At 45.8% G+C, this 14,113-nt stretch overlaps 1 protein-coding gene across 1 annotated transcript in view; it reads left to right on the top strand.

Annotated features, from left to right (window-relative positions):
- The window catches only part of UNC45B (unc-45 myosin chaperone B), a 33,090-nt gene extending 19,414 nt beyond the window's left edge, over positions 1 to 13,676 (top strand). Inside the window, exons 12-20 of the mRNA XM_073315173.2 lie at positions 547 to 688; positions 1,155 to 1,295; positions 2,128 to 2,255; positions 2,930 to 2,996; positions 5,573 to 5,686; positions 5,795 to 5,910; positions 9,994 to 10,111; positions 11,044 to 11,199; positions 12,896 to 13,676. Of these exons, the coding sequence (XP_073171274.2) occupies positions 547 to 688; positions 1,155 to 1,295; positions 2,128 to 2,255; positions 2,930 to 2,996; positions 5,573 to 5,686; positions 5,795 to 5,910; positions 9,994 to 10,111; positions 11,044 to 11,199; positions 12,896 to 13,162 (1,249 nt within the window). The 3' untranslated portion in view covers positions 13,163 to 13,676. The remainder of the gene's footprint in view (positions 1 to 546; positions 689 to 1,154; positions 1,296 to 2,127; positions 2,256 to 2,929; positions 2,997 to 5,572; positions 5,687 to 5,794; positions 5,911 to 9,993; positions 10,112 to 11,043; positions 11,200 to 12,895) is intronic.
- The last annotated feature ends 437 nt before the right edge of the window (positions 13,677 to 14,113 follow it).

Genomic DNA, 14,113 nt, shown 5'->3' with positions numbered 1-14,113 from the left:
TCCAGAATATTTTTCAATACCAGCTCTACTGGGGAGGTCCTCAGATACATAGTACTTTCCCTCAGTTGACTAAAAAGTTGTCTAACACTGAGACACTGATAACATCTAGATGATACTGAACAGAGGTTCCTAGCATTTCAGGAAACATTTAGGAATCCATGTCTAGAACTCTTATACCCCATTTTCTGTTTCCCCATCCCTACTTCACCATTGTTAGCAACCAAATCCATCTGGTTCCTCTCTCACTCTCCAGCTAAGAAACCAAAGAAGATAACCCTATTGCCTAAAAGGTATAATATATTAAAGGTCTCTCTTATAAAATGCATAAGTACATCCCCACCCCCAGATTCCCGAGGCAAACTTTGTATCCAAAGATAACTTTCACCATTAGGATCCATGGTTTCCTGAGTCTGCTGCATGGTGTCTAAAGATGCTGGTAAAAATAAAGCACGGTTCCCCAGCACCCCTTTGGGGTTTTGCCTCTTCCTGTCCTGTAAATTTGTTCTCATCATTCAGGTAAAATGATGGAGCCTTTGTCTCATTCAGGTGGCTGTGCAACAGCAGCATTGACATCCGCACCAGGAAGTGGGCTGTGGAAGGTTTGGCATACCTAACCCTGGATGCAGACGTGAAAGATGACTTTGTGGAAGATAAGCCAGCCCTGCAAGCCATGTTTGAATTAGCGAAGGTACTGTCTCCTCTCCACAGCCCCTTGCCACGCTAAAATAATCCCCTGTCTTCTGCCTCCAGCCTTGCAAACATTGCATGGGTTGATAATCTTGATGGGCAATCTTGAAGGTGACAAAGTGGTGGTGGTGGGGGGGCGGTGTTACCATCATTCATGAAATGATATGATGCCTCTTAATGTCCCACCAGGCTGGTGAGTCATCCACCAGCTGAACGGTACCTTCCTTCGGAGTGCTCAGTGTGTTACTTACCTCTTGCAGCATTGCCTATAAGTAACTATACATCCTTAACATGGTGATAATGAAGTGCAAAGACGTCAAGTAACTTGCCCAAAGCTGCACTATAAAACCCAGGACAGAATCCTAAACAGAGTCCTAAACCCCATACTCTTCTCCAGCCGCTACACCACACTACCAGTGGTCCCCTCAACATCCCAATCCGGTTTAATGTTTCCATTTACTGTGTAGACGAGTGACAAGACTATCCTGTACTCTGTGGCTTCCACGCTGGTGAACTGTACCAACAGTTACGATGTCAAAGAGCTGGTCCCAGAGCTCGTGCAGCTGGCGCAGTTTTCCAAACAGCATGTGCCCGAGGAGCACCCCAAGGTAGGTTGTTTGCACCCAGGACTGCCGACCCCCTACATCTTCTCCTCAGATGGTGGGGATTCCAGAACCCCCACAACAATTCTTCTGAGAAGTGCTGTGTCCCCAGCTGCTTCATGGGAAGGCTTAGCTGTGGGCTCCACAGAGTAACATTGCCCATCTCCTGCAGTTCAGGTTTTTACATGTTGAGCTGCACATCCTGGGGACTAAAGGTAGATACAGAATATTTAAAGTTTAAGCAGTGCTTTCTTTCATTATACAGATGCCTCGAGGCCCCAAAATGAGACTGGGACCCCCATTGTGCTAGGTGCTGTACATCCATAAAGTCAGTTCTTGTCCTGAAGAATTTACAAGCTAAACACGTAAAACAAAGGGCAGGGGGAAACTGAGGCACAGGGAAGCAATTTGCCCAAGGTCATGAGGCAGGTCAGTGGGACTAGCAACAAGGTCTCCTGAGTCCCAGTCCATTAGACTCACCCTGCCTGCCTACCTGAGGAGACAGGATCTAACCAGGCAGCAAGCCGGGGTGTGAATGTCCAGCACAGCAGCTTGCCCCCGCAGTAACGCCCTGTGTGCACACTGGTGCTGGTCACTAAAAGCTCCAGCGTGAGCAGTCATGTACCTCAGTTTGAAACAGGGAGTAGTTACTGCATACCGCAGAACTCTTAGTGCGCCATGCCAGCGCCCAGACGGGGCCAAGCTGTGCAGTCCGGCTTTCTCCGCAGTGCAGACATGGCCTAAGTATGTGACTGTATATGCAGCCACCACCCCTTCGATTAGAGACTCCACCCCGCTCATGGGATCCCTGCTCATTCTTTTCTAATGCCCCTTTCAGGACAAGAAGGACTTTGTTTTGAAGCGAGTGAAACGGCTGCTGAAAGCTGGCGTCATTTCTGCCCTGGCCTGTATGGTGAAGGCTGATAGCTCCATCTTAACGGACCAGACCAAGGAGCTGCTAGCCAGGTATACCTGCCTCATGCAAACACACACTGAGGCCAGAAGCGGCATATCTAGCACTGAGGCTGCATAGGGCAGCTGTTTGGGTAATCACTATAGGTGATCTTACACGAGAAAACCTTCACTTAAAACCTAACGCGGGGGCCCCACTGCATTTTACAGCTCAGTTTCAAGCCCAAGGGGCTTAAACTTCCAAGTCACAGAAGAAACTGGTTTGGTTGCAAATGTATTAACCACTGAGCCACATTAAAGCTCGTCACGCAAAGCGCAATTTACATTATGTCAAAAGAAAACTGCGCGTTGTGGATTCACACCAATGAGCTCTGCTAATAAAAACTAAAGGTGGCAGCAGAGGAAAATGAGTTTTTACAAACATCTAAACGTTGGTCCTGAAACTAACTGACCGTCTATCACTAGGCTGCAGTTTGGATTGCTAATCTGACAAAACTTTAGACAAATCTAATGGAACAGGGAGGAATGGAAGAGGATCAAAGATGTTACAGTTCTCTAATTTAGGGTGTTGTTGCACTGTATTAAAACTTCGGTATCACTGGGGAATATACCTGCTGGATGTAGTACTATTCACTGAACATCAGCCACTCGCATCATAACAGAGTGAACAGGTGGGATGTAGTCTCTTTGCAGATCGGTTTAACTGAGCAATGCTGGGTTTTTTGCAGGGTATTCCTTGCCTTGTGTGAGGATCCCAAGGACCGTGGTACCATTGTAGCTCAAGGTGGTGGAAAGGTAACTGGTGATCATTACACCTTTAGAATATTCTGAAACAGATGTTCACAGTTAGCAATGTCCAGCCACTCCAAGCCATCCGGGGGGGAACTGTCCTCATTTAACACGAGCCATGGGGTGCCTAAACTAATTATACGTACTGTTAATGATCTAAAACCTTAACCCCTTGAAAAAAGGAAAAGTGGACAGCCTGGTTATGGTTTTTAACTTGAGCATGCAGGAAAACTAAATTCTCCTTGGAGGGCTTGCACATGTCTGTTCCACTGTAGGTGTCTGGGTGCCACAGTGCACAGTTGTCAGAGAGTTTTTCCCTTACAGTGCTGCTCTTGGAACTCTTAATGAGGCCACCGCTCCACCCACTCCGCATCACTGCCGCGTCACGCACAGAATTGCGGCTGCCTCCTCCACCCCAGTCTTCAGGCCCCTCTCCTGATGGCCTGGAGGCTTTGTAGTAAACTTTGGCGGAGGAGCCCGGATCTAGAGAAGTCCAGGATATGCTGCTGAATAATAGGAAACCACCAACTCATCAGTTGCCAGGAGCTGTAGCTTGCCTTATGCTATCGCAAAAGCATAAATACAAGGACTTACTCTGTAAAAGAAAACGGGTGAAAGGATCAAATAAAAGGAACCAATTACATGGCTGTGTCTAGAGTCATAGCATTGTAGGGAACTACGTGTACTGGAGTTTGGTCCAAACTGAAAGGGATTTTCTCTGTTCTTGCTTCTATTCAGCACATGCTGACCTTAAAACATCAAGGACTGGCAATTAGCACTATCAGAATACACCTAAGGGCTATATCAGCATAGTGCCCACATGTGGAGAACCGTTCTCTCCATTCCAGCCCGATGGCTGTAAGATTTTTAAAGGGATTGGACAGACTGTTCCTGCAGGTACAGAGCCCTATTCCACCATGGAGCCTCAGTCTAGTCTTAACAAAGCTGATGAGTCCCCCTGCCACCTTGAGCCTATAGTGACTTGCTCTCTTGCACCTTTAGATGAAGGAAGGTAGCGTTTTTTGTTACGTCATTATGTCAGCCAGAGAGTGGGGGAGTTGAGGGCTCCAGTACCTGATCCTCCATATGTGGATTTCTATGCAGACCAAGCCTACCTTTGTCCTCACCCAAGTTTTCTTACAAAAGTGGTCTCCACTTTTCATATTAACTAAGCAATTTACTTACCAACCTTCTTCCCAAAACCTCATGGTAACAAAGGGAAGGAGAGACGACATGCTTTGGATGTTAGAGCTTTAGCATTTTATCTGGGATGGACTAAACCTTTCAGGTCTTCCTCTCAACTGTTCATTATATTTGCGGACAGAATGAAGGACAGTCCTGTTTCCATGCAAAGGATTTCATCGTGGATATGCAGTTGTATTCAACTGTGTAACCAGCTGGCTACCATGAAGCCACCAAATAGAGTTCAGTCATTCAACTAGGTCCCAGTGACCTCTCCGGCTTTTCTGGCTAGCACGCTCATATTGAATGCTTGCAAAGCGGCAACTGGTCGTCCTGTCATGCACCAGCACGTAGCAAGAGGCAATCTCTCAACAATCTAGAGACAATGCTAAATTTGGATGAGTGGTCTTCCAGTCCCCGTTCAAACAGACTCCAAGCCCACCTCCAGAGGGGACTGCCTGTGAGTCACCTACAGTGGAATGGACCCGTGCAGTCACTCGAAAAACTGTAACTGTTGTTCAAGGACACGTGTCCATTTCACAACCCGCCCTCCTCCCCTTCTGGGTCTTTCTGGTAGGAAGGAACTGAGGGGGTTCGGGGCAGCTCAGCCCTTCATGCCTGTGTGCAAGGCAGCAGAGGACACTCAGGCTGCCCCAACAGATACCACTGGAGTGCACAAACACCTACAGTGGAATGCATGTGTGCAACACAACTTGACAAACAAAGTTATGGAAAGGTTAGTAACTGTTGTTTTTTACAAGACCAGCCTTCTCCCCAGTATTTGAAATATATACATCCATACCCTCCCCAAACAAACAGCAGGGATCCAGGATTCAAATATCTGCCCTACCTAGCTGCCTTGTTGAGTGCACTACGAGCAGATTTGCTGAATGAGATGGCGCTTTCGTTTTCTTGCATCCTCTTAAGAGATGACGTTTCCTAAAGCGATGCTTGCTGGGATCCAATCACAGGTTGAGCACGTTAGCATTTATAGCTGTGCTATAAACTCCAAAAAGTAGCGCCTCGACCAGGCACATCAGTAATGATTTCCTCTAATATCTGCTGGCTCTTGCATCAACCAGGAATCCTGTTCTACTGCGCAAGAGAAGTTGTCATTTGGGCTGCTGTAACGCTGACCCTTCAGTCATGCCCCATGCATGCCACCAGTCAAGCAATGATGATAGTTGATAGCAACTGAAATAGGCTGTGGGCTCGTGTGTGGGTATTTGACAACACAGAAGCATGAGATCCAATGTGCTCTACAACTCCGAATTTTATTTGTCCACTAAATTTGGACAAAACTTGACTCTTCCAGAGACTTTTCTGTAATAAGCGCAAGTAAAATAAAGACAATACTGTAAATCTTTTCATAAGCCTACATTCTTTGCTGTCTGTAATAGGCCCTGATACCTCTGGCACTAGAAGGCACAGACGTTGGCAAAGTGAAGGCTTCTCATGCTCTAGCCAAAATTGCTGCCATTTCCAATCCAGACATAGCATTCCCAGGAGAGAGGGTAAGTAAATGCAATTTTCCCTTGAGGCATTTTTGTGATAAACCAATGGAAACGCACAGAGATCCAGAAAGATCCAAAGAGTGACACTCCAGTATTCCCTACTTTTAGGTGTATGAGGTGGTCCGGCCGCTGGTCAGCTTGTTGAATACAGAGAGAGACGGGCTGCAGAATTATGAGGCTCTATTAGGTCTCACTAACTTGTCAGGAAGAAGTGACAAACTCAGGTAAGTTACAATGGTTTTGTCACCTTTTCCCCATACTGCCACTTCATCAGATCATAGACTATCAGGGTTGGAAGGGACCTCAGGAGGTCATCTAGTTCAACCCCCTGCTCAAAGCAGGACCAATCCCCAATTTTTGCCCCAGGTCCCTAAATGGCCCCCTCAAGGATTGAACTCACAACCCTGGGTTTAGCAGGCCAATGCTCAAACCACTGATAAAGCCAACTCTCCTTTCGCGGTGTGTCAGAATCGCTCCGGAAATGGCCCACACAGACCAATGACTTGGTGGTTGGTTATTAAAGTGTTTGAAGATTTTTTCCCCCCCATTAAAATTTTTAACCTTCATCCAAAAAAAATGTCAAGGAAATTTGAGTTTTTGTTGGAAAGCTAAAAATTTGTTTTTCTATGAAAACTGAAAAATATGAAGATTTTTTTTAAAGAGTTAAACTACTCAGAGCCACTCTTCATGTGAAACTCTCTGTGATGTTTTTTCACCCAACTCTAGTCAGTTCCATCCCAGGAGCTGGATTCCTACTGGGGAACAATGCTACCATTAAGTAGTAACATGAGACCAGCGGAGGGGAATTCTGTTTAATGTCTCACTCTAATTCTCATGGCATGTTTTGTCAATATACCTGGGTTATCCACCACTTCAAATAGTCTTTCTCAGTTTAACAATCCCATGAGCCATCCAATCTCCAGGGAACGTTTTTAAACATCTGTAGATCTTTGCAGCTCTTGGTCACCAGTGGCCAAAATTTCTAGCCCTCTGACACTCAATGGTGGTCTGTTGTATTAATACAGATGGAATAAGTGAGCCCAAAGAATCAAAGATGTTAGCTTGACCCTGTCGCTGTCCAATGTTAAACAGTTTGATATACCGAGACGTCAGCTTGCTTAGTACCATGACACGCACATCAGTAAATATTCTTTTAACCTGTTATTAAAGGTATACAAAAGAAAGAAAAGCAGTTAAAGCATTTGAAATGGAAAGTATTAAATAAGGGATTCATTTTAACACCATCCCTTGTTCCCTTTCTCTTTAACTGAAGAGAGTTTTTAAGGAGAAGGAAAAAAAACAAACTTGTTTGACAGCCTTGAAGATGTTTACAGTGTTGTAGCCATGCTGGTCCCAGGGTATTGGTGAGACGAGATGGATGAGATAATAAGATACTGCCTCACCCACCTTGTGTCTCTCTCTAGGGTGGTAATAACGGTCCTGTGCCAGTGGGGAAGAGAAGAAGTTAGTTGAGAAGGGCTGGAAATCCTGCTGCTGTTAAAGTCCGGTCCGACTTCCTTTAAGACTAAACAAGACAGACACACACCCCAGGGGGAAGAGAAAAGAGCAGAACAGATAGAAAATGCAGCTTCTATCGCTGGTGTCGGCTCTCACTTGCAACTTCCCTGCTGGAGAAACACAGGCCTGGCTCAGTGTCTGATCAGCCACTCCAGGACCTGTATCAGCATTGGGCTATTTAGGGCATTGCTTTTAGCTGCCTTTTTCTGGTCACAGGCTTACAGCAGTGCAACAAAATATGCAGTCTTGGCCAGACAAGCCAGACTCTTATTAAGCAGAAGGCAAAAGGAGAGGGATAGGAAAGAGAAGAAATTAGGTGGGGAAGGAAAAAATCTTTTTGGGGGGGAGGACGGGGAATAACAATGTGTCACAACCCAGGGTGCTTGGGCCCCGTGGAGGTGGTGGTGTCATCTGGATCCTTCTCTCTGACCAGGACATCTTTCAGGATCAGGATGAAGAAGATCTGGGGTCCCAGGAGACAGTGGGGTTGGCAATAATGATGGGGATGCTCTCCCCTTCCACAAGGCTGGTTAGCTGGCTGAGGGGTAGCTCCGTCCATCCATCTTGGCTAATTTTCTCTCAAAAGTCTTTTCTTTTGTTAAGAGGGAGTGGCTGGCGGAATAGCCGCCCCCTCATTATTTTGTTCACCAATTAGGCCAAATTTTCGACACACCAATTTTGGTTTATTGATTTCTGAGCTCCTACGTTTCTCGCTGACCAGGCATGATCTTAACACCCTCCTTGAGTTATAGCAGGGGGCCTTTAGGTTTGCACTAATCTCGTTTTTGTCTCCCTTTCACACTTTTTCCTGTCAACGTTTATTGTTACGGGTGATTGTGGCACTTTATGAACTTTCTCACAGTTGAGCTCAAAATTAAGGTAAACGTTTAGGCCCAATGATCATAACAGGTCTCATCACCCTCCTGCTACCCCAAACTTTTGTTTTTGTGGTTGAATTTATTTCGAGGAGGAACAAAGGAGAAGTCTAAAGTACTGGTCCTTTAAGATTAGGGGAGGAGCAAGAACATGGAGACATACTTGCAAATCTGAAGGAAAGTCTGGGACAGTGGAACACAAGTGTATCCATACTGCGTCACTTAAGGGTGTGTTTGCATGATGCATAGCTGCTTGGAATAGAACAGGTTGAAAAACAAAAGTCCTTAAAAGAAACTAAGCTATCTGTAGATCAGGTTTCTGTCCTTGCAAACTGATGTGGCGAGTACCTGCTCCCCTTCTGAATGCACTTTCATGGTCCACTGGCAAAGTTCAGGGGCAAAGAAATTCAATTATAAATAGGGCTTCTGATTTTAGGTTTTGGCCAATAAACCCCAATAAAATACCCCCACTACAAAAGGAATGAAAATGATGTGTATCTAATAAACACTGGAAAAGATGACTATGTTGACTTCACCTCTTTCCCAGTGCAGTTTATTTATATAGGTTCTGTTCCTGCTCCCTGCTTTGTATCTAAGGGCTCACCTACACAGAGCAGTAATGAGGACCACTGGGGTCTGATTTCTAAACCGCACTAAGGTGTTGTGCATTAATTGATCCCTGTAGACCCTGCTGGTGTGCACTAAAGGCTCCCTAGTGTGCTTTAACATTTGAAACGGTATTATGTTAAAGTGCACTGGTGAACACACGCAATCAGTGTTATACCAGGGGTTCAATAACAATGATACAAAGCTTAAACTAACATGTAAGTCATTTTTATACTTTAATTTTTATGATATGTAAGTCCTAGTTACTCAAAAATTTTGGGAAGCACTTGAAAAATATCTTCTCATTATCCAAGAGAGCCCAGAAAACCACTGATATTTGGACATCTACATAAAACTTAAATTACTAAAAATAAATCCTGAAAAACAAAGCCTTAATTATAAGGAATACCCTACACTTCTCTCTCATCCTGAAGAGGCTGTCCTATCTCAGTGCCTGATCAATCAATCATTTTCCCTAATATTGGCTTGTCTTTACATTAGCTTCCTCATTGTACTGGGAAGATGAGCAATTGCTGAGGTCTACTGTTTGAATTTTATTCTTTCAATTTGAACTCACGCAGAACTTCAGGACAGTCTCTAGACAGCGACAGTAGTTACTTCTCCAGCTCTGCAAAAGGGACTTTGAACTCCACCCCTGGCGATCATGGAGCATTTTTCATCAAAGACACATTCCATCTCTAAACACAGGGTGTTAAAAAGGTGTTAAGTAATATAAAGAAAATGGAGTTCTGAATGTTTACCCAACAGCTAAAGATCATGAGATGTTACACGACTAGAACACTGTGTAATCAAGATCAACCTTCCTGCATGATTGGCATTGAAATGACCTGAAAATTATTCCTGTTATACGAAGGAAGGGGCAGATAAATTAAGAACTAGATAAATTCCTGGAGGATCGGTCCACCAATGGCTATTAGCCAGGATGGACAGGGATGGTGACCCTAGCCTCTGTTTGCCAGAAGCTGGGAATGGACCACAGGGGATGGATCACTTGATGATGACCTGTTCTGGTCATTCCCTCTGGGGCACCTGGCACTGGCCACTGTTAGAAGACGGGAGACTGGGCTAGATGGACCTTTGGTCTGACCCAGTGTGGCCGTTCTTATGAAGGGATGGCTGGAGGAATGACTGGTTTTTAAATTAGTGAGAAAAAGTGTCATGGCTTAGATGGAGAGAGCTTGTTTTTAAAGGCTTTCCCTGCCGCCTCCTGTCTGCGGGCTAATATTTCATGGCAAGCACATTGTAGCACGTGCTGTGACCATATCTTTCTGCTGCCCTTTAATTCAGGCTGAAGATAATCCGAGAGAAAGCCCTACCAGACATCGAGAACTACATGTTTGAGAACCACGACCAGCTCCGAGAGGCAGCCACAGAGTGCATGTGCAACCTGGTTGTCAACAAAGAGGTAGCCGTTTTCGCTCCGCATGTAATTAGACAGTGGAACTCATTGCCACAGAATGGGGGAGGCCAGGAACTTGGAAAGATTCAAAGAAGGATTGGATCTTTGGATGGGTAACAAGAATATCTAGAGCTATAATAGTTAATGCCAAACAATGTTTCGGAAAGGATAATAAACCGTCCTGCGTCGGGGCTTAAGCCAGCCTCTATTAGGGATTAAGCTGACACTCACTAGGGAACAGATTATCCCACATTTCCCCACTGTGGGGCTCCTTCCACTTTCCTCTGAAACATCTGGAGCTGGCCACTGTTTGAGACAGGATACTGGACTTCAATGGACCACCGGTCTGATGTAATTCCTTGATCGGGGTGGCCAACTTGAGCCTGAGAAGGAGCCAGAATTTACCAACGTACGTTGCCAAAGAGCCACAGTAACACGTCAGCAGCCCCCCATCAGCTCCCGCCCTGCTCCCAGCGCCTCTCACCCACTGGCAGCCCCGCCAATCAGTGCCTCCCCCTTCCTCCCCCACCTCCCGATCAGCTGTTTCGTGGCATGCAGGAGGCTCTGAGGTGGGGAGAGGGAGGAGCGAGGGCATGGCAGGCTCAGGGGAGGGGGCGGGAAGGGGTGGAGTGGGGGCAGGGCCTGTGGCAGAGCAGGGGGGGCCAGGGGCAGAGCCGTGAGCCCCCCCCCCGGCCTGTTGGAAAGTCGGCGCCTGTCGCTCCAGCCCCGGAGACGGTGCCTGTACAAGGAGCCGCATGTTAACGTCTGAAGGGCCGCATGGGGCTCCGGAGCCCCAGGTTGGCCGCCCCTGGCCTAGATGCTTTAATACGCGTTTTCTATTACGTATTTATATCCGACGGTTTGTGAAACTGCTGCTCCAGTATGAATCCCATAAGCCTGGCAACTTGCTCCCCATTTTTGCCTTTCATTCTGTTGAGGTTCAAGAGCGCTTTGTGGCCGATGGAAATGACCGTCTCAAGCTGGTCGTGTTACTGTGTGGTGAGGACGACGTGAAGGTCCAGAATGCAGCGGCAGGAGCCCTGGCCATGCTGACAGCAGCACACAAGAAGCTCTGCCATAAAATGACCCAAGTGGTAAGAGGAAAAATCTGATGCCCAAAACACTAAACAGTCTCAACAAATGCTCAAAGGCAGCCTGGGAATGTTGTAAAATTCTGATCAAAGGATTTTAAAGAACTTCTACAGCGACAAATTTAAGTATTTATGTGCAATCCTAGGGAAAGCAAATATTTTGGCGTATAAAACCTTGCATGTTTAAGCTAACTGTCTAATTTAGTGACTTCCAACAGGGAGTGACCTACTACAGCTGATTTGAAACTCCCTGCCCCAGGTTCATCTCCTGTTATTTTTTCCAAGGACTAAAACAGCCTTTTTCACCTCTCTGGTTGGGGACTTGTGGTAGCAGGGTCTGTCCCTGTGCACTCATGTCCAAAACCTATGGTTGGTGTAACCCCCAAGATCATTACAGTCCAGCGTGGCAGGGTTCCGGGTTTATTTATCATGTCAGTGGCTAATTTTGATGTATGTTCATTTTTTCCCCATTTTTATTGTTTTCAATGTTCGCTGCTGTAGGAAACTGTTGGGAGGTCAGACAATTAATACCAGTAGATGTTGAGATTCAAAAAGTTAAAGCTCTAATGCAGTGAAAACACAAATTGATGTAAGGCACTTTGATTTGTGTATTTTGACCTGTGATGTTGGCAAATCCTTAAGTTCTCAAGCAACGTTTCTCTTTGCCTAGCTGTATAGTTTGATTGCTAGCGATGGGAATATTTTTTCCATCTGTGTGTGTGCGGTGAAATCAATGTCTACCAGTGCTTACTGATGATCAAATTCTTCCAAGCCGACCTATAATGTATATAAGACAGGGTGGACCCACTGTACCTACAGTTCCTCCTCAACCAAGTTGTTGGTTTTGTAGTTAGCTTATTTTATTTTTATTTGTACTTGCTTCGCTGCACACAATTTGTATGTATTCTGGGGCTGCCCCTCCTCCTTTCGTAGCTGGCGCCTCCTTGATGCTTGCACACACACCTGTCAAGGGCGTCTTCGTTTCCCGGAGGCTTTTTTCTCTTTTTCAAGGCTATGCCCCAAACCCTGGGTTTTAAACCCTGTCTGACTTTTGTAAAACTGGGATAACTCAACCCCTCTGAAGTATGGAAGTGAGACTAAATTCATTGGTATAGATGACGTGCTCAGCAGCAACAGTAAGGAATACCACAGTAAAGTCTATAAAAAAAAAAATCACCCCCCCAACCCCCCGTTTCAGCTAGCTTTACATTGTGATGGAACCATGCAAAACTCTGACCCCTGTATGGTGTCCACACAATAAAAACCAGAGTCCAAACCTTGGATTCAGGTTCCGTTACAAAGGTGGATACAGCCTGGCCAAAGACTGGGAGGGCAGGTGCTGCTGCAGATCTGGATGCAGGTAGCCCCAGAGCAGTTTGTGGAAGCCCTTCACTCAGCCAGCACAGCACCTGCCCTTACCATGCAAGGGCTAAGTATTCAGAAATTAACTGTGGAAAGGAATGTAGTGCTTGTTATGCGAACTGGTGGCTGTTCTCACTCCCAGATGACAACTTGTCTAGGAATTGAGGCCAGTTTTCATGCACTGGAATCAACCTGTTTGCAGACTCTCCTTTTCCTAAATTGCTACTTTCACTCCCTTGAAAAGTGCCTTACCTAGAGGCAAACTACCTTGCACTTCAATGATTTCCTCTGCTGTAGAAAATCTTTTTTTAAATTCACAGCTTTTTCTTGCTTGCAGACAACCCAGTGGCTGGAAATCCTGCAGAGGCTCTGCTTGCATGAAAAGCTGGAGGTCCAGCACCGTGGGCTGGTGGTTGCTTACAACCTGATCAATGCAGACCAAGAGCTGGCCAAGAAACTGGTGGAGAGTGAGATGCTGGAGATCCTGACACTCGTTGGTAAACAGGCAGATGACTCCAAGAAACAGCATGTCATCAATGTGGCTCGTGAGTGTCTCGTGAAGTGCATGGACTATGGGCTGATCAAACCTTTCTCCCAGGCATGAGACCCCACAGCAATGGCAGCCTGTCGAGAGCAACCACACAGAAGGGGAAGGCACATGGAAGGTCTACAAATCTACAGGATCCACAGAAGGAAATTCAGTTTAATTGCCAAGGCTTTGCTGAGCACAGGGTATACTCAAATTTATTTTTCCCCAGGCATAAAGATAAAGTCATTCCTAGACACTGCAACCTCTAGTGCCAGGATTCCATTGCTAGCCATGAACACATCCGAGTTCCACCATAAAAGAATCAATCCATGCAATGCAGCCAACTGCTGCTGGTTCAGGAAGTCTCAAAAGTTTAGGGCAAGATCGAGGTTCCAAGTAGACTTTCTTGATGGAAAAAATCATGTTTTATATTTCAGCAGTTCCAACTGAGGTTAGAAGAACAGAGGTGAAAGGCTGAATTGTCTCACGTCACATTCATAAGGAGTTTGGTTTTTTGAAAATATTTGATGTTTGTATTACTGGAATGCAAATGTTTAGTGTGAGAATATTGGGTGGATTCTCCGTTAATAAATTCTGTACTTTGTTCTGTGTGAGTTCCTTCAATGTTGCATGATCTCTGTTTGTTTGTGAGTAGTGAGTAATTCGTGAGACCCTTTCTATGAAGTGCCTGTCAGCCGACCACTCTATCTACATAGCAGTGAATCTCAGAAATATGGCACAAAAACCAACTCTCACCTTGCAGAAAAACGTTTCAAAAATTGCCAGTTCTGTTCAGATGGATGTGCAGGGACATCACACAGCCCTGCAAAGGCAGTTAGGTTGCTCTGACATGACCATAACGTGCCAGTAGCACGAATACGACTGCGTGCAATTACGGTTTGCAGGAATATTCTCTCACTTTTCTCTATTGTGGCAAATTGCCGGCACTACTATGATGGGTCTCGCGCTTTCTGTTCTTGGGGGGGGTTCAGGGCATCATTTCTCGCCCCTGAACTGGGGTATTAA

Source organism: Lepidochelys kempii, chromosome 17 (genome assembly GCF_965140285.1).
Source record: "Lepidochelys kempii isolate rLepKem1 chromosome 17, rLepKem1.hap1, whole genome shotgun sequence".
Classification (NCBI taxonomy): Eukaryota; Metazoa; Chordata; order Testudines; family Cheloniidae; genus Lepidochelys; species Lepidochelys kempii.
The sequence above is the reverse complement of the archived record's forward strand: the minus strand, read 5'-3'. Positions and strand labels throughout refer to the sequence as shown.